This window comes from Squalius cephalus (assembly GCF_949319135.1).
Source record: "Squalius cephalus genome assembly, chromosome: 18".
NCBI classification, from domain to species: Eukaryota; Metazoa; Chordata; class Actinopteri; order Cypriniformes; family Leuciscidae; genus Squalius; species Squalius cephalus.
Genome location: NC_137139.1, coordinates 21,440,038 through 21,460,936, shown reverse-complemented (window position 1 = coordinate 21,460,936; position 20,899 = coordinate 21,440,038). Strand labels below are relative to the sequence as shown.

General features: G+C 38.6%; 1 protein-coding gene across 2 annotated transcripts in view; it reads left to right on the top strand.

Moving 5' to 3' along the window:
* The window catches only part of syt6a (synaptotagmin VIa), a 57,804-nt gene that overhangs the window by 11,149 nt on the left and 25,756 nt on the right, over positions 1-20,899 (top strand). The window contains exon 1 of one of the 2 annotated variants that reach the window (XM_079849274.1): positions 1,246-1,527. The exons of the other annotated variant lie outside the window; for it this stretch is intronic. Within the exon in view, the coding sequence (XP_079705400.1) occupies positions 1,311-1,527 (217 nt within the window). The 5' untranslated portion in view covers positions 1,246-1,310. Of the gene's footprint in view, positions 1-1,245; positions 1,528-20,899 lie in introns of those variants that run through there. 2 annotated transcript variants of the gene reach the window in all.

Genomic DNA, 20,899 nt, shown 5'->3' with positions numbered 1-20,899 from the left:
GAGGCCTTTTTGTGCAAAAAGCTTGGCTCGTCAATGAAATTGCCTACAGTGTCAGCCCTTGCATATAGTTATAGTTTCACAACGGAAGATAAAATGTGGCATAGTGCTTTTTCAAATCGCTGTCTATGACGTGCACTTTGTGACCCTTTCCCGAATTTTACATGTGGTCTTTCATAGTGATTTCCTTGGGAATCTGTGTGTGTAATTGATTTATTTGTAATGCAGTGGACTTTAAAGGAATAGTTTACCTGAAAAATTAAAACACATTTGTTTTCCTTTCTTCAGTGGAGCACAAAAGGAGAAATACCACTATTTTCCATGCAATAAGGCTTTCAACCTTCAAAAAGTGACAAAGTCACCATAAAAGCTGCCCATTATGTCTTTTTTTATATTTCACAGAAGTAAATAAAGTGGCTTTTGAACGACACAAGGGTGAGAAAGTAATGAGAGGTATTTTCATGTTTGTCTGAACTATCCTTTTTAGATAAAGGGGAGGACATGCCCTGATTTCACAACACCGATATTTTAGGCAAAGAAGACACCTTTTTCCTCAATAAATTGAGCCACAAATTAAGGAAAATCAATTTAACACCACAGTGCTGCTGAAATCACTCAGGGGCTCTTGTGTAGTGTTGCATACATTATGTGAATGAAAATAGCTCGCTTTCATTAGGGCTGCTGTAATGGTTCCAGTTTGAGACGCACAAGGTGCATCCCTGGTGCAGAAGATAGCGGGAGGAAGGTGGTCCCACGGTTTGACTGCTCTCCTCGTTCAGTGTGCTCAGCTGAATGCATGCCGATAGGGTGATGGTAATCTAGACGGAGCGAGGCAGGGGGGAACCGCTATCTCTCCAGCTCGGGTGAAGATAGTGCTGCAGTATGGTTCAAACCCCATTGTTGACGCCGCAGTCTGAGGCTGGAGTGAAATACAGCCATTGGAATATTAAAAGGCTGTTGGCGTGTCTTACACATGCTCTCCGTCCATCCATCTTTCCAGCTGTCACGGGTCTCTTTAATCACTTTGTCGGAACCAAGCTGCACAATGGTCCCTTTTCATCCATTGACACGTCCTCAACTCATTCGATCTCTCCTTTGCTGCCCGCATTCAATAAATATGTTTGATATTCATGAGTTTGCCTCATTAATATGCATGCAACAAACTTATGCAGCACCGCTGCTTTGTTATTCTAGTTAGATCACAGCTGTTTCTCTGGTGTTTTAAATCTCTGATGTATATCTGCCCCCGTGACAGATAGGTCTTTGCCCTGCGCGTTGTGTATTGAGCCGTGCGGTGCAACACCACAGGGATAATGGGAGTGTGGAGTGTATGTAAGTGCGTAGAGCTCAGTGAGGAATCTGCCCCCAGCCCTTTGCCGTATCTTGCTGACTGGCTTGCTCTCACTGCCATAGAAACGGGGTTCTTAAACGCGGTGGAGGCTCATTCTGCTTGGGCGCTGCCGAGCGTAAGCATCAAATGGATCAAGGAGGACAGAGAGAGAAAGAGTAAGAAGAAACAGACAAGTATTGGTGAGTACACAAGTGTTGCACCTTTTTAGAGTAGTTTGCATTTGTTTGAATGGCTTGGAAAGATGGATTTGTCCATCAAGGGAGAAACAGGTTGCATGAGCATGCTGTGATAGAGGGAAACAAAGAGGCTTCCTATACACGTGCTACTTTGATTTTTACAACTGTCCGAAGTAGTTCCTGCTGGAAAATCCAGATTATGCTATATTTAAATCTACGTTAAAATGCTTTTTTGAGCATTGTAGCTAGGTTATTTTTAAGCTATTAAGCCAGCTAAAAACAACCTAAGGTGGTCAAGCTGAAGCATGGCAACTGGTCAACCTGCTTAGACTAGTTAAAGACCAGTTTAAACAACTGGATTTCCCAGCAGGTGTATCAATGTGCGCATTTACTATGTGTGTGTGCACGTGCACGCTGCGTCCATCACACCAAAGCAGGGATGCAGTTGCTCCAGTGACAGCAACTGTGTGCTCTTTATCGCTTCTATTTCATCTCTCCGGTTGAACGTCAAACACTTTGAAATCAGATGATGACTGAGTGGCACGCTTTTTTTTATCTCTTGCCCTTTCAAAAGCCTTTGTAAATATTTAATCAAAGGGGTTTCTGCCCACACCACGTCCTCTGTGTGCGTTTTTGTTGTTGCTGTTGTGTTTTCTTTCTGTTATGAGTTATTTCCATCTGCCAGCAGAGTACACACTGATCTGGCAGGTGAATTGCGCTCAGCAGCGCACAACAGCGACTGTGATCCTGTATCACTTTGTGTGTTTGGTTGTTTGTGCGTGCGTGCATGTGTGTATTAAGTGAGCAATCATAGCTGCAGGGATGTAAAAACCTCCCCTTCCCATCAGTAATACTATCTTACCTGCTGCACAGGGGATCCTAGCATCAGATTGAGTTCAAGAACAGTGCATGGGGTAGATGTCAGCTTCGGTAAAACTCAGCCCGATCAACTAGGGGCCAGTCTCAGTGTCTCACCATGCTGGAAACCCCTCGTAAATATGTCAGTCCATCTGTGAAGCACAGCGCAGGCACCGGCACACCCTCGTTCCAGAGAGAGAGTCTTTCTCCGGCAGTGCAGCAGTGCAGTCAGAGAGAGCAAACTTTGGCTCTATCACCTCCCAAATATACAGCACTATCATAAATCAATGGTGTTGCATTATGCATGGTGGAAAAAGTGTTTTAGGTGCTAATGGTGGAAAAGCACAAATCTGCGGCTCACAGCCCATGGCTTTATTCAGTGTTTTGTAATGCTGTGCATGTTGCGGTGACACTTACCCACTTGTTTCATGCTGTCAATTGAAGTCCATCTTATATCTGCATTGGGCACAGATGCTTAGTGATTTCTTGTGCAGATTAACACACTTCCCTAATTGGGGTTGATTAGTCTGAGTACATTTTTTTTCTTTTCTTGTTTCTGCACTGCTTTTATTGTCATTCTCACTCTCTATCCCTGTCTTCACGGTCAGTTTTTTTTCCTAAGGCTTATACACAATAAGCCACAATAAGATTTTTTGTTCAAAAGACATGCGCCACAAATTAGTTTATTTTTTTTACACCGAAGAAAGGATGCTAGTTAACATGTCCCAGTTAGCACCTATACTGGTAGATGTGGTAATTACAAATATCAGCTTTTTTTGTAAGAAACACATCACTGATATTGCATTATAGATGTTTTTGTTAGTGCCTGAAGAGATAGTTCACCCGAAAATCATTTATTCACCCACAAGTCTCTGAACTTTATTGTTGTTCTGTGGAACTCGTAATGATGTTTTTTTGTTTTTATTTATTTATTCATTTATTTATTTACATTTTTTTATGTATATATTTCAATCATGACCACTCTTATAGAGGAATATGGAAATGTATTTGGTCTTGGTGGACTGTTACACTGCTGCTACTGCTGTTGATTATTGCTGCTACTGTTGCTGCAGAGCAAGTATGGACTTGCTACTGCTAATAGATACACAGACTCACAGCTTTGAGCATGTAATATATGCTGCTGTAAAAATAGACATACATAAATCCCCATAGCAGATCTAGGCAGGTGGAGCTTGGGGAGGTGGAGGGTTTCAGAGGAACTGCAGGACAAGATTATACAGCAAACAGTAAATTGCTTGCTATTTAAATGTTGAGCAAGCAATCTCATTGGCTGCAGGATCAGCAGTGGCCAATCAGCTTGTGCCATGCAGTAATGATGTGATTGCATGTAGATTGCATTTAAAAGACCTTTCAGTCTGCGCCCTCTAGAGTTTCATGACTGAACTACATATATATAAAGTATAGCATTTTTTTTTTTTTTTTTGCTCCATATAATGACATTGTTGACATTGTATGAACAAAAAACAGTTAAATAATTCTTCAAAATATCATCTTTTATATCAAGAAAGCAGATTCGGAATAATGTGAGGGTAAACTATCCCTTTGAAGAGCGAAATGGACTGTATTTTCCCCTGTCTGCCGCCTTTCACATCACAGCTCAGGGTAGTTACTAGAAAAGGGTTTGGGATTGTTGTTGTGCCATCAGCAGTTTAATGATCTAGAGTGATTAGTCACATGACATTTATTGCTCAAAGACAATTGTGTCCAGAAATAAAAGCAAATACCATTGAGTTGAATAGGAATGCTAATAGATATCCTAAGCTAGGTGTTATTTTTTCATTTAGATGCTAAGTTGAAAAAAATTCACTGACCATGCACACAATGTCATGAAAATCCTTCATTCTATTTAATGTGCATGCACTGATGGGTCATGGTTGTGGCTCTGCAGGACCCTTAGGGCTTTACAAATGTCATCGGCAGACAAAACTGTAAAAAAAAAATCTGATACAACAGCTGGATGTGTGAACCAAGTGAGAGACTATGGAATTTGTAACTTGTAAAGTCATACTGGCGGGTGGAAAATGTGAGTGTAGAAGTGTGAGATGTGCTGAGAATGTGTGTGATCCCAGGAGGACTGTTAAAGGACCAGTCTGTCTTATGACTGTAAAACACAGTAGTGCTTTTCCCCATGGGTGTTACTGGGATAAGTCTGGATGAGACCAAGGCTTCACTTTTGAGTGGAAAATTATTGAAAATAGCATCATTCAGGCTAATAAAACCTAACAAGAGATGCAGATACTTATTTGAACAGTACTTCTCTGAGATTAGGAGGGCAGCTGTGGGCTGTTTAACTTGAAAGCATCTTATTTTTATGTCACACACAGACACAGAGAAAGAAAGCATGTATCCCTTCGTGCACTAGATTGTAATGTGTTCTGTCAATAATTTACCCATGCGATATTAATGCCTCGTGTTGTTTTAATGTGAAATTCTCCCTTGAGCAAGGCTATAAGGACACCCAATCGCTCCGGTTCTACAAAACTATTTCCCATGTGGAGAACATCTTGTGGCCAGTAGACATGTTTCTGCACAGTTGATCGGTATCAGTAAATCTTTAATGGGTTGGGGTAAATGTAGAATGTTGTACAGAGCGTGGTGAAAATAGTGCTTGTGTTTAAAGGGATAGTTCACCTAAAATAAATATGTAATTGTCAGTGGCAGCCGGTCTGGGGCGCCGCCCCCTCATGTTAGCCAGAGAAGAAGGCTACTTCAGCATGTTAAAAATAAGTTATTACTTAGCCATTATTTAGCCATTCAACTGGTAGTCATGTTAGCATCTGTTAGAAATAAAACTAAAAAAATAGTTTCGTTTGTTTTGTGTGTGCGGGGGCGTGGACAAATGGTCTATGTGGTCAAGTGTCTGTAGGCCCATAAACTTTTAAAAAACGCATGTGACTTAAGGCTGTTACTTTTTGGCTTGTTTCAGATTGTGCCCCAGACCCTCCCACTTTTGATTTTAGTGAATCAATATGTTTTTTTGTATATTTTGGCCTCATGTGATTGGACCATTCTCGACTTTCAAGAAGATGCAATATCTCTTCTGAGATGAAAGTGAATTCGGTTTTATCTTTTAAAAAAATCCTTTCACAAGGCGTTCAAATGAGGAAAAAAATAAGGATCATAATGCTTGGACGGAGAATTTAACAATTACATTCAGTCCTGCATTAACAGTGTGATTCCGTTTGTAAAACCGTAAGATGCCTCTTCAAATAGGTCTTGGTGACATTATCAAACTTGAACAGGTTAGTTTATATTAAATACAGCAAAAACACACTAATATACATAATAAAGTAAAACAAATTGTAGTCTTATTTATATACTATATTAGGCATAGTTTTTAATAATATTCTGAATTTTTTTTTAGAATATTTTCTAATTTTATTTTCATATTTTCAGTTTTCATTTTAATTTGTTTTCATTTTATTTTATTGTTTTTGTTTGTTTTTTCATATTTATTTTTAGCTTTATTTTCAGACAGATGAGCAAATAATAATTATTAACTACTAATAAGAACTATGTATTCCTCTAATTTCGATGCCTTAGCTGAACATGATTTTTCCCTGATCTACTTCTACACTGAATATGTGCAAAATAGACTCCTGATGCACTTCTTGTCAGTCCTAATATGGTGTGATGTTTTGCCCAACAGCCCCGTGACTCCCGCTGTCATGCCACTGTCAAGTCACAGATCAGTGAAGTGATGCATTGCTCTCTCCAGTGGTGACATGATGTTTACTTCATGTCACAGGCCAAAGGCCAGAAGGAACCAAGACCCCGAGCCACCAAGGCAACTGATTAGTCAGCGATTTACAAAAAGCATGAACGTTATTTACAAATGTTCATATTTACAACAATCTGTCCGACCTTCAATTACCCCGACCTTACCCTGATCCAGAGCAGGCCTGAGGTTTACTGGATGTGAGTAATTCACATAGACAGTTTTGACAGGAAGGGATGTGAAAGCTCTGATATTACCTTCTACTGACACTCTAGTTTCCTCAACTTTTTTTACATTATACATATACACTCACCTAAAGGATTATTAGGAACACCATACTAATACTGTTTGACCCCCTTTCACCTTCAGAACTGCCTTAATTCTACATGGCATTGATTCAACAAGGTGCTGAAAGCATTCTTTAGAAATGTTGGCCCATATTGATAGGATAGCATCTTGCAGTTGATGGAGATTTGTGGGATGCACATCCAGGGCACGAAGCTCCCGTTCCACCACATCCCAAAGATGCTCTATTGGGTTGAGATCTGGTGACTGTGGGGGCCATTTTAGTACAGTGAACTCATTGTCATGTTCAAGAAACCAATTTGAAATGATTCGAGCTTTGTGACATGGTGCATTATCCTTCTGGAAGTAGCCATCAGAGGATGGGTACATGGTGGTCATAAAGGGATGGATATGGTCAGACACAATGCTCAGGTAGGCCGTGGCATTTAAACGATGCCCAATTGGCACTAAGGGGCCTAAAGTGTGCCAAGAAAACGTCCCCCACACCATTACACCACCACCAGCAGCCTGCACAGTGGTAACAAGGCATGATGGATCCATGTTCTCATTCTGTTTACGCCAAATTCTGACTCTACCATCTGAATGTCTCAACAGAAATCGAGACTCATCAGACCAGGCAACATTTTTCCAGTCTTCAACTGTCCAATTTTGGTGAGCTCGTGCAAATTGTAGCCTCTTTTTCCTATTTGTAGTGGAGATGAGTGGTACCCGGTGGGGTCTTCTGCTGTTGTAGCCCATCCACCTCAAGGTTGTGCATGTTGTGGCTTCACAAATGCTTTGCTGCATACCTCGGTTGTAACGAGTGGTTATTTCAGTCAAAGTTGCTCTTCTATCAGCTTGAATCAGTCGGCCCATTCTCCTCTGACCTCTAGCATCAACAAGGCATTTTCGCCCACAGGACTGCCGCATACTGGATGTTTTTCCCTTTTCACACCATTCTTTGTAAACCCTAGAAATGGTTGTGCGTGAAAATCCCAGTAACTGAGCAGATTGTGAAATACTCAGACTGGCCCGTCTGGCACCAACAACCATGCCACGCTCAAAATGGCTTAAATCACCTTTCTTTCCCATTCTGACATTCAGTTTGGAGTTCAGGAGATTGTCTTAACCAGGACCACACCCCTAAATGCATTGAAGCAACTGCCATGTGATTGGTTGATTAGATAATTGCATTAATGAGAAATTGAACAGGTGTTCCTAATAATCCTTTAGGTGAGTGTATATATATTATGTATATATATTAGGGGTGTAACAATATATTGTGTCACAATATATCGCAATAAAAAACTGCAACAATATGTATCGTGGATAGTGACAATATATACTGTATATTGTGTATAGTTCACCCAAAATAAAAATTACCATGTAAGAAAAAATACACATTTTCAGAGTTTTAGTGACAATACCACATTAAACTATTATATATAAAGTTGAATATAATGTATAATAATGTAATGGGGGGATATTTGTGGTTCCTGATAATGCCAAATGTCTTCTGTTACCAGTAAAAAGTGTCCTACATAATTTTAAATATATCTAGTCAGGGACAGAGTGCAAGCATGTTCTTCTAAAATAATTATGTATTTTCAGCTTCCGAATCATGAATATTTTTATTCTGGTGTCACTATTGTCCTGTGCATTGGGTTAAGTCCAAACCTATTCATTTACACCCACAATGTAATATCAAATTTAGCATTTTAATCAACAGTACATTTTTTGTTAACCTTTAACATATGTCTCGGAGAATTGCAATAGTATCATATCGTGAGTTCGGTATTGTGATATGTAACGAATCGTGACTAGAGGGTATCGTTACACCCCTTGTGACATTGTAATTATACAAACAGGTACTGAGTAATATTAATTAACAACATATACTTACTATATAATTTGGGTTATGATTAGGGTTTGGTTTAGGGTTGCTTGCTTGTAATTATGCATAATTTAATGTTATTACTATAGTAAGTACATGTAAGATGTGTAATAGGGACACTGTAAAATAAAGTGTACATATTATTGCTTTATATTATTTATATTAATGATTTATATTGATTAGCAATAATAATGTTTTCATACATTATATTTTTGTCTGTGTCCTACGAGCAAAATGTTTCTCGAATTTTGGGGATAAATTATCCATTTCAACCAAGAGGTCCGCCTGGAACATGATATTAATGGCTAATCACAATAGGTTGGATTTTCAGTTTTGTTAACGCTCTTTTTCTCTTGGATGCAATCAAATGTTAAACGAAAGCATCTACCTATGTTTTATAGTTTTATAAAACAGCAAATTCCACAAGATCTGCCTAGTAGAAGCATGAGTCATTTTAGCAATAACATGTCTGGAGAATATCAGCTTTAATTTCTGCGGACAGATAGGGCTTAACATCTTAATGCCAGCTGTGGTAAAAATAAGTGAAACATTAAATGAGCCTAATCTAATTTTACAGCTAAGAAATGAAACCTGGTGGATTTATTGTGATACGTGTTCAAATGAAAGCAGCCATAAACTGGCAGGAGATGCGTGGGCCAAATCCTACAAACTTTATCACATTTTCCATGTCACATAAATCTCCCGGCACTCATATAAAGCTCCCGGTGTCCATCTGATGGCATCTGCCTCCATGATTTCTGGGATGTGCTTTGCTCTCCATATAAATTAGATATATATCACTCTTGATAGAACCAATTAAAGTCCAGGGTATGTGTAATAGGAATATCTGTGTGATGGAGTCAGTTATTAAGGAGATTGTAAATGCTGCTGTGGGCAGCAGGGACGGACAGCAGCTCTTTTATTGCCAGCCCACACAGTTAATTGACACACCTGAATCCGTTGGGCTAAAAATAAGCATAACAAACTCAGACTTTAGTTCAGCCAATTGTCATTGGTCATAGATTGTACAGTTTTGTAAAAGAAAACAATTGTTTATTGAGCCTGTATGGTATCTCCTATGTTGTTTACTAGAAATACTAAGGCAAAGATGTAATGCAACACTCTCATTTTTTTTTTAAACTGCACCACCAAGATGCAACTTTTGATGAATTTACAGTGTTTTGCATCTTTCAAACATCTGCGAAGATTATAGTTATTTTACATTCAGCCAGGGTTTGAATTAGTCATCATAATTAATTTTCTCTTCCGAAATGGTTGTTTTAAATGCAGATGTATACATGCAGAGACCTGAATAAATACTGCTACCCCATTAGCTACTGGAGTAAAAAGGCATAGTATATGTCACAATGTTGTTGTTTTTTTCAAAGTGAGGAAATTATGTGCACGTGTTTGTGATATAGTATAGCATATGTTTAATACCTGATTTACCATCTTTGGTAGTGAGACAGAAGCACACATAGGAGACACAAAGAGCATCTTAGTGGTAGATGCTCACTTAGAACTTAGTGGTCCTTACTTTTGTCCTTGCAATAAGATATCTTGTAAAGTACACTACCATTCAAAAGTTTGTGGTCGGTAACATTTTTTATGTTTTTAAAAGAAGTCTCTTCACCAAGGCTGCATGTATTTGATCAAAAATGCATACTGTAGTAATATAGTGAAATATTATAACAATTTAAAATAACTGTTATAATATGTAATTTATTCTTGCGATGGTAAAGCTGAATTTTCAGCATCATTACTCATACTTATTCAGTGTCACATGATCCTTCAGAAATCATTCTAATATGCTGATTTGCTGCTCAAGAAACAATTATTACTATTATCAACTTTGAAAACAGTTGTGCTGATTAATATTTTAGTTACTAGAAGGTTCAAAAGAACAGCATTTATTTGGAACAACATATTAAATAGCATTTATTTGGAATATTAATGGAAATATTTTGTAGCAATGTAAAAGTCCTTATACTGTAATCTTTGTACATCCTTTTAATCAATTTAATGCATCTTTGCTACATTAAACCCCCATCAATTTCCTTCCTTGGATCCCTGAACAATGCCACTGTTTGAAAACAGTTTTTGATTAGAAATCAAATAACTGATCATATTATATGATTGTCATCAGCAGGTTGCGAATCGCACAATGATGGAGTTTAACAAACAGAAACAGTCTTTAATAGTAAATCCATGCAGGAAATGGGGAAAAATAATAGCCCAACCACGCAAAACATAGACAACACCGAACAAAGGAAACTAAGGGCTTAATCAGTGTAGCTAATCAACAGAACATGAAACAGGTGCGTAACATAATCAGTAACCATAGAGACTAACTAGTGAATACAGATGGGCAGGCAGACAGGACAAACCAAAATAAAAACACAAACAAACTGAACATACATCTATAAATATATATCATAGCATATGGTAGAAGAAAATCCAAGGCACTCTTCTTTAAAGTTAAATAACCACTCTTTCGTTAAAGAAGAGTGCCTTGGATTTTCTTCTACCATATTTCACTGAATTCCCGACCCCAAAGAGCACCTTCAAAGAACTTTTTTGAACTCCTTGAGCACCCTGGACATTTTTCTCTTTCCAATATATCATAGCATATTTAAATTAACATCAGTAGAGTGAATTCAGGTAAACTTTGCAACATTTGACTATTGTCTCAATGTTAAAAAAAGTAAAAAGTGGCAAAATGCTAATGTTCCCTGTCTGGCTAATGTTCACTGACTGAAAACACAAATTATGACAAATGTTGCATTTGACCATTTGTTGCTTTGGTTATATACTGTGATATTTGACAAAGACGTATTTTACTTGCAGAGATTGCATACAGTAGATCAGCAATCTGTACTTTATGGAATATTATAGGATTTCTTATTAAGTGCCATATCGAATACTCAACACAATACTTCAACATGGTACCGCCTTTTGTTAAGATAGAATAACCACTGGTTTATCTTTTACCTACTCACATAAACACTTGTCTACTCTTGAAATGATCAGTGCTGGCATGTTTTTGCTAATGGGGGAATGTGGATGTGAAGGTGCCCAGCAGCAGTATGTGATTTGTAACACCTTTTGCAGAGAGGTGTGTGTGGGGGATTCAGATCGATAAACACTTCAGACAATCACGCTGTGTCAAATAAAGGATGTGAGTTCAGGAATTTAATGGCGTGTGTGTGTGCATGCAGTCTGTTGCTAAGCCATGTGAACCATCTTGTGAGACATTCAGGTGGGAGGTGAGCAGATTAACGTTGTCATGGGACTGGCTATGACAGTGGGTAAAATTATGCTTCGCTACATATTTCCATTGTACTTTTAAATGTGTGTAAATCAAAACAAAAAATTAGGAAATTTAGCAAAATAGGGGCACTTTAAATCACAGCAGGACATGTTCCTGGATCAACATGTTTGGTTAATCCTGGAACAACATTCCTGTCTGAATTCTTTTTCCTATCCCTACCCCTAAACCTAAACCTACCATAACCACAACTGAAGTTGAAACACCTTACCCTGGTTGTAAGCCTAAACTTGACATAAACTGTAAACTTCTCCCTCAAATCGGATTGGTTGATTGTAATGTTGTCCCAGAATCAACAAAGATATTGAGGTTCACATTATGTTGATGGTCCCTTTAACACATTCTGTTAGCCATAAGTAACATTGTAGCTACATGTCTACTAACTCTCATTAGAGTGTTAGTAGAGTATTAGTAGGCTGGAAGGAGTAGGGTTTGAATAAGTTAACATGTACTTGCAAAGTTAATTAAAGTCAGTAGAATGTCTGTAGGAGGACCATCACAACAGATATTAAGCAGAGTCTACTAAAACTCTAATGAGAGTTAGTTGACATGTAGTTGCAAAGTTACTTATAGTCAACAGAATGTTCAAAAGAGACCATCAAAATAAAGTTATTGATCCAAGAACTTGTTGTACTTGGAGAAATCACGTCCACTTAAACTCATATGAGACAAGACTCCAGTAGACTAAAAGCTGTTTTATTTAAAGATTTCACCATGAAATCAAAATGGACAATTCTTATTTTTATGGAATATTGCAGTGTTTTTCAGCACGAGGGCGTGACAGTATGTCACTCACATGTGATCACAGCAGTAGCAAGCCACAACGATCCAATCAATTCCCGATGGACAAAATCAAGTCCCAATCATCCTGAATTTCCCCCTACATCACAATAGAAAAGAAAATACCATCACAACTTCCATTTCATGCCGACTTAAACATGGAGCGTTTCGGTTCCACTTCAATGCGTAGGCATGTCTTGTAGACGATGCTCTAGTGGAAGTGATGGTAGCCACCACCGGTGGTGATAGGGTACTCAAACTTGCCTCGTCCTGTCCAGGAGCCACAGGTCCTTCCTCAGAGGAATTGGCCAGGGAGGTGCTGTCGCGAGGAGTACTAGTTTGGAGAACCAGATCCGGGTGGGCCAATGAGGCGCAACCAGAATGACTTGCTCCTCGTCCTCCCTGATCTTGCACAGGGTCTGTGCAAGAAGGCTCACTGGAGGAACTGGGCCCCTCGAAAGCAAACCGTAGAAATGGTCTGTGTCGAGGAAGAATGGAGACATGAAAGTAGGCGTCCTTCAGGTCGATTGCTGCAAACTAATCCTGTGGCCGCACACATTCGAAAATGCGTTTGGCTGGAGCATCTTGAACGGAAGCCTGTGGAGGGATCGGTTCAAGACGCGCAGGTCCAGGATTGGCAGTATCCCACCGGTTTTCTTGGGTACAATGAAGTAGGGGCTGACATTTCAGATGTTTTATTCAGGGCTAAATTCCAAAATCATCGCCTGTCTGTAGTAGATTGGAATATGATTCTGTGAATATGTAGCAGTTTTCTTTTGGTTACTATCCCTAAAGAAACTGTGTCTGTGGGGTTCTGAGCTTACGAATGTTTTGATGATTGGCTCGCAGTTCTCATCTTATACCTTTGGGTTTAGCTTAAAGTTCTGTATGAGCAGGATATTCCTCAGATCAATTACACTAACATGGAAAAAATCTCTTCTCCAAATCTTCTTGGAGTCTGTAAAGCTCTGGGATTTAAGAATAACAACAATGTGTCATTGCTAAAAACATGGTCCAGATGTTGTTACAATGAATTTATGAATATGTGCCTGAAGCTCTACGAGAGGCTGTTTACCTCCCAAAGTCTTAGCGTATGAATTCTGCATTGCTCCCAGAAGTCCTTCAGTTTGAGAACCCCGGCTTTGTTTGCTGTGGCGCTCTGCCACTCTGAGATCCTGGGAATTAGGGGATTTGAGATTGCAGTGGAGAAGGAGCTATGAAATAGAGCAATCTAAAAATGGCCCGGATGCGGCATGGAGATTTGCTTGCAGAGCCGATGTTTTTTTTCTCTGTGAAGAATCAAGGAGAAAAGCTCCCCTTTTAAAGCCTGGGATGTCATGCAGCATCATGTGAGGTGATTTATACAAGCGGCCAACTGAGGAATCACCCTGCACCTTGATTTTTACACTTGTCCTCTTGGAGGACTTATATACACACATGTATACATTACTATACACACATTATTAAAATACAGTTTATATATAAATAAATATTATATAATACATTTTTAAAAATATATATATTTTTTTATTATAAATAATTTAATGGTTTTAAAGTCTCTTATGCTCAATAAGGCTGCATTTATTCAATCAAAAATACAGTAAAAATAGTAATATTTTGGAATATTAATATTACAATAAAAAGATTATTGTTTTCCATTTTAATATATTTTAAAATATAATTTATTTCTGTGATGGCAAAGCTGATTTTTCAGCATCATTACTCCAGTCTTCAGTGTCACATGATTCTTCAGAAATCATTCTAATAGGAGGATTTGCTGCTCAAGAAACATTTCTTATTATTATTAATGTTGAAATCTGTTGTGCTGTGCTATAGGATGAATGTAAAGTTGAATGCTTCACTATTGATCAAATTAATGCATCGTTGAATTTCATTGAATAATAGTATTAATTCCTTAAAAAAAATGACAGACTGCAAACTTTTAATTGGTATTGAAGTGTACATTACTGGTACTAGAAATCACAAAGCGCTCTTTACTGAGCTGTCACATTGATTTATTCAGGCCGATGTAATTGATCTTGACTAACGTAGCAAGGCTTTGGACTCGGAGGCAGCTATATAGTCCTTCTGTGGCTATATTTGCATACATCCTCAAGAGATAGACCCTACAGAAGACAGATTTACACTTTGCAGTGTATTTTCCCGCTTATTCCATGGGAACAGAGATCTAGTTCAATGATATGACAATGCCTCTGAGCTCTCCCTAATGGTGGCCACTGATTGTGATGCCAGTTCCTATCAGTGTGGCTCCCATTGTCCTGAAAATATCAGCTGTCGGAGATGCGTGGGTGGAAGAGAGACTGTGTAATTGAGGTCCGCTGAGTTGGGTTAACACACTGTCTTCCTGATTGCCCTTTGTGTGTGGTTAAATTATGTGTTAGCACAGTGTTCCATTTTGTTGCAATTTTACCCTGTAATTAAAAAAAGGTCCATGTTAGAGGTTCTTTAATTGGCTTCATTTCAAGGTTCAGATGACCCCTCAGATGACTGTTGTTTGTCGCCTCACATTTTATGTCCTCACATGTTAATTCTTAATTTCATGCTGTCCTTTGAGCACACAACAAAGCTTTTTGTTTTTGCTCGGGATCAGATGATGAGATCTGACAGGGCACATGTTGCGTCGTATAGCTGGGTTTCTATGGAAACCAGGTTACATTCAAAGACATTTGAAGGGAAAACCCTCGGGCCCCAGTTTGCTCCCTGACTGTTCAAAACAAATCTTAATTGAATTTGTGGACCTCCTGATATTACTCATGCTCTAGACATGGCCCAACCCTAGTGAACCCTGTGCCTGAGGAGGAGGGGGGAAATGAACAGCCCCTTCCCTTCATGTGTTATCACATAGGACAGCATGTTCTCCTCTCTGCTTCTGCAGCACTGGGCTGGAAAATGTTGCTGAGCGCCAAGATGGGATACAGGTTCCACAAACATAAATGCTGTGGATTCATTATGCATCAGAGGTTGAGGTTGTTTTTCAGGATACTAGCTACATAGAGAGTAAAGAAAAGCTTGACTGCATATCTAATTAGCTGGTGCATTTGCCGTCTGATCAACGGACCTGACAAAATTGTATATATTATCCAACATTTTGATGAGCATGTTTAGATGAGCTGAGCATGAGATTAGAAAAATGTATATATAATAAAATGTAAATAAATGTATATTAAATAATCAAAGAAATAAAATAAACGTTAACTGAAATAAAAAAAATGAAACCTGTTATATTTTAGCTAGTTGTACCATTCTCATTTTCAATTACTTTAAATTGATGTACTAAAATATCTAATAAACACTATATAGACATTTAAATGAAAAATATAAGAATAAAAATAAATGCAAAATATTAAAAACTATAATAGTATATGAATGATACTAAAATAACACATTAAAAATGGAATAGTAAATGATAATAATTAACAGATAATTACCCTTTTTATGACAAGGATAGTATAGATCATGTTGTAAAATGTAATTTGGTAAAAAAAAAAAAAAAGTCCCTAAAACTTGATAATGAATAAATAATGAATAAATATGAATAAATGATGTTATTTGGAAATATATTTAATTGTGTGTGTGTGTGTGTGTGTGTGTGTGTGTGTGTGTGTGTGTGTGTGTGTGTGTGTAAAATTACAGTAATACATATGTATGAATTAATATTTCATGATATTAAAAAAAAAAAATACTTTACAGAAAATATTGATATATTTAAAAATATATATTTGAAAGCAATGATTACACTCACATGCAGTGAAGCTACAAGATAAATATGTAACATGTCATTGACCCTAGATTAGGCTTTTGACTTTAATCCAAGAAAAGATGAGCTTTTTTGACAAATTATCGCACTAACCACCTGAAACTTTACGGCTTCCCTCTGTCTTGGACAGGCCTGAGAAAAACATTTGGTGACTGACTGATTGCATTTATGAACCATTATATGCATGGATCATTAGCTGAGTATTATAACCAGAGCTGTGTCCATGGGGAGTCACAATGTCACACTGTTTGGATTCATTACCCATATCTCGATGGGTGGAAGCTCATTGCTTTACTGTCTTCTGTATTGCTTTCTTCATGCTGATTTACAGCCAAATCATCATTAATGTCCAGTATGCATGCCATAAACGGTCAATAGCCACATTATTTATTTTTGGATGTGAAAAGGATCAAATTGGCATTCATATACATTTTATCACAATTTTTTTTTCCACATGACTAAAATACTGTTTAACCCCACCACGAAACTTCCACACTAACTTGACATTATCAGGCCTGTCCAGCTGTACAGGCAAGCCAGACTGATTAGAAATCAAAAGACAACAGTGGCAAACCAGTGGGAGCCACATTTCGGAGTCTGGATCATTTCAGTTGACAAACCAGAAGCTATGGCAGCGTTTGAAAGTGAAAATCCTCTGAACACATAAATCCCTGGACCTAGAAATTTCATATCCACTCGGGATAAACCCTGAGCCCTTCAAATGGACATTTTAGAGAAAGCAGTTTACACAGTTTACAGAACCCCTTGACAGCTTATTCACACGAAATGGGAAACTTCAGCAAATATACGGCTTGTAACATATTAGAGAAGCTATGATGCAACAACAACAACAAAAAACGTTAAACCAGTATTTTTTCTAAACATCTAAACATCCTTAAATTAAGATTGTGTTTATGCTTGTGTAACAGATGTCATATTTATTAATTAATTTCACTCAAAATCTCCCTTTCTTATTATCATTTGTTATATTTCTTTCATTATTTTGCATTCTGGAATTTCATTTATTCTTCTAATATTGATTTCTATTAATTGAGATGTCATATTTTTATGGTTACACGGTCATTTTTCAGTTTTGTTTAATACGGTGCGTGGCTCCTTTAAGAGTCTTTGCAATGTTCTGTCATGTTCCGGTTCTGGTTGCTCTCCTTCAGTTCGCGGTAAATGCGACTGAAGAGAGGTGGGTTTTACTGACGCTCTGTCTGAAAAGTTTGAAATGAGTTTTGTTTAATGTAGTATAACATGTAATTTGTTCTCAAATGCACTTTAATCGTATTCAAACATGTATGAAGTTTGGGTGAATTATGTTATGAGTTAAAGCATGTATTGTTAGAGAGAATTCATTAATGTAAGCATGAGTGTGCAAGCTCTGTTGGCTAAAATAATGCCTTTCACTAACAGGCTGATTGAGAGAAGGCCACAGACTTGAGCTTGCAGTGATTTTTTATTTTTATTCATACAGGTATGTTCACTTTCATGTTTCTGTTTATATTGTTTTTAATTTATGTAAAATGCTTTATTTTTTTTATGAAATGTTAAACAATATTGAGTTGTTTATTTGAGAAACTCAAATATGTGAAATGAGTAAAACGTCGTGCAGTTCGCGGTAAATGCGACTGAAGAGAGGCTGATTGAGAGAAGGCCACAGACTTGAGCTTGCAGTGATTTTTTATTTTTATTCATACAGAATAAAATCCGGCCTGTGAAATTTCTGTTGTCCGGTCTCCTTCATTATAACACAACGCAGAGTCCCGACAGAGACCGGTCACATTGGTGCCGTGACTTTTGTTTGATGCAAGTCATCGTGGATCCTCATCGATCAACGTCAGCTTGGTCGCCGGGGTTTGCTGCATTCTGGAACGTCCAAATTCTGCCTGTATTTGTGCCAAAGGAAAGACAGGTTGGACATTAGATTGTATATAATTCAAAAAAAGGTTGAAACTTCATATTTACAGAAAAAAAAGAGACAAAGAAAAGGTTGAATTTGAAAAAGAACAATTTTTGTTTGATAATTTGATTGTGTATTACTTTTAGGTGTGTACACATGTGAACAGTTTTTTTCTGTGGTCACTATCTGTTTTATTTTATTTTTGTTGATCTGTAAAACTCAAGATGTCACAAAATAGTGAGAAGACAAGTTACTCCCCTAATGATGGGTTTGAATTGGGTTTTGCTAGGGGGCGTATTTTTGGTGAACTTGAACAGACACCACTCAGAAGGACTGTTAATATTGGCTCTCCTGATTTCTGTTCTACCCGTAATCCCGGTAGAGTACATACTACTGAATCAGAAAAGTGTGAAGGTGCTGCTTCAGACAGCCGAGACCACAGTAACGCTGACTTGAGTAGTTTAATCACACAGCTTGCTCAACAAATAGGGCAGTCAATATCTGATCAGCTGAAAAAAAGCAGTGATAAAAAAGAGTGTCCTGATATTCAAACGCAGAGCATAGGGACCAGCCAGGTTCTCATGGAGTCACCTTCTCTTAATTTGACCGGCATGAAGTTAGTGATGAAGCCTGATGTTAAGGCACCTCCCTGTTTCAGAGGGGATGGATCTGACAAATTATCAGTACACGAATGGGAAGAACTCATGGATGTTTATATGAGAAAGAAAGGCGTTCCTTTAGCCGAACAAGCGGATGAAATCATCTCGAACTTAATGGGAAGAGCCAAAGATGTAATCAAGATAGCACTACGCAGCAATCCATCGCTGAAGCCTAAAACAAACCCAAGAATTGTCACAGACATACTCAAACAACACTTCAGTGAATTGACATATTCATCTATGCCGCTTGCTGACTTTTATGGCACTTTACCTGTAGCAGGAGAGAATGCAATGGAATATTGGATTCGGCTTAACAAAGCTGTTGATGTTGCTGACGAGGGTTTGAGAAGGCAGGGCAGAAGTATTGAAGATCCTACTCGTGAGGTGACACAAATGTTTGTTAAACATTGCCCTGACCAATCTCTGTCTGCTATCTTGAGGTTCAAGTCTGCTGATAGGTGGACGGCAGCTGAAATACAAGAACGTCTTGATGAATATCAAGCTGAGAAAAGAGCACAAATGAAGGCGCAGTCTAATCGTTCTGCCTTTGCGAAGACTGTAGCTGCCAATGCCCAAATGTCGAATTTGGATGATGGAACATCTGGAAACGAACTGAAAGTGTCAACAGGTCGAAGTGAGTTGCCAGTTACACCATCAGGTCAGACAGGTGACAGCTGCACTCAGTCTCTTATCAGTTTGCTTGATCGTGTGCTGAAACAAAGCATGCAAACCCCCTCTGTACCTGTAGATTCATTTAGGCATGGGAATGTGAGCAGGAAGTTTTGCAAAGTGTGCAGAGGCATAGACCACTCTACAGTTGCACATTGTAGAAGAGACGGTTTATGCTTGTTTTGTTTCGAACATGGACACAGGAAAAGGGAGTGCCCGAAGTGGAGTAGTCATGACAGTCTGGAGGTAAACTACTCTCCACGAGGAGCTGGTCCTTTAAACCATTAGACCCACATTTGGAGAGGGGATGTGTGGGTGATGATCAAACCCTCATAAGTGATCTGGAGCTGCAGTATGTGAATGCATGCCATACTGCATCTGATGGTACTTGCGTGATATATGCACAAAATATGCAGACAATAAAGGCTTTTGATGAGCTTTTCTATACTTCTGTGATTTTAAATGGTCAGTTCCATATAAGAGGAATGCTTGACACTGGCTCCATGTCTTGTACCCTCAGTGAGACAGCTGAACAAAAGTTGTTGGCTGAAAATGCTGTCTTGGACAAGAAATCACTACCCGAGAATATCGTTCTTGTCGGTGTTGGGGGTAGGACCGCACAGCCAAAAAGTTTGTACGAAGTTAGTATGAAAGTGTATGGCATCAGCTGTCGAGTTCCAGTTCTCGTTGTCCCAGGACAACATGATGATTTAATTCTTGGCTCCAACTTGATTAAACATGTTGTGAACAGAATGAAGAACACAGATGAGTATTGGGACTTCATATCGCAACGTGCTACACAGTTATCACCGGACGGTGAACACTTTTTGGATGTTATGTCAAATCTCACACGCTGGCGACATGATGAGATCCCTAGCAAAATCGGAACAGTTAAGCTCCATCATGCTGTCACTCTTGCTGCTAACCAAGAGCATTTAGTGTGGGGAAGACTGCCCAGCAACACTCCATTGTCCCTTGGGAGCACCATTCTCGTTGAACCAACTGCCTCCAAGACTATGCCAAGAAACATCATGGTAGCTCGTGTGATAACATCTATGTGGGGTGATAGGTGGGTACCTATGAAGATAACCAATTTGTCTGACCAACCTGTCACGTTAAGAAAGAATCGGAAATTGGCAGATGTTTCACCTTGTCTGGCTGTAGAAGATTTCCCAGTTTTCCAGGGCACTGGAAAGATAAAGGAAGGTAGTTCAGAGGTGGAAGCTACCCCAAGTTGTGCTTCAGATTTGAGATTGCAAGATGTTGGGTTAAGCGAAATTGACATCAGTCACTGCAAAGTTACTGAAGCATCCAAAGAGAAACTTGTGCAGTTGTTGTTGAATTACAATGATGTGTTCTCTAAGCATCCCTTAGACTGTGGTGAGGCTAAGGAATTTGAACATCGCATCCGACTTACAGATGAGAGGCCATTCCGGTTGCCATATCGGAGGATCCCTCCTGCTCACTACCAGAAGTTGC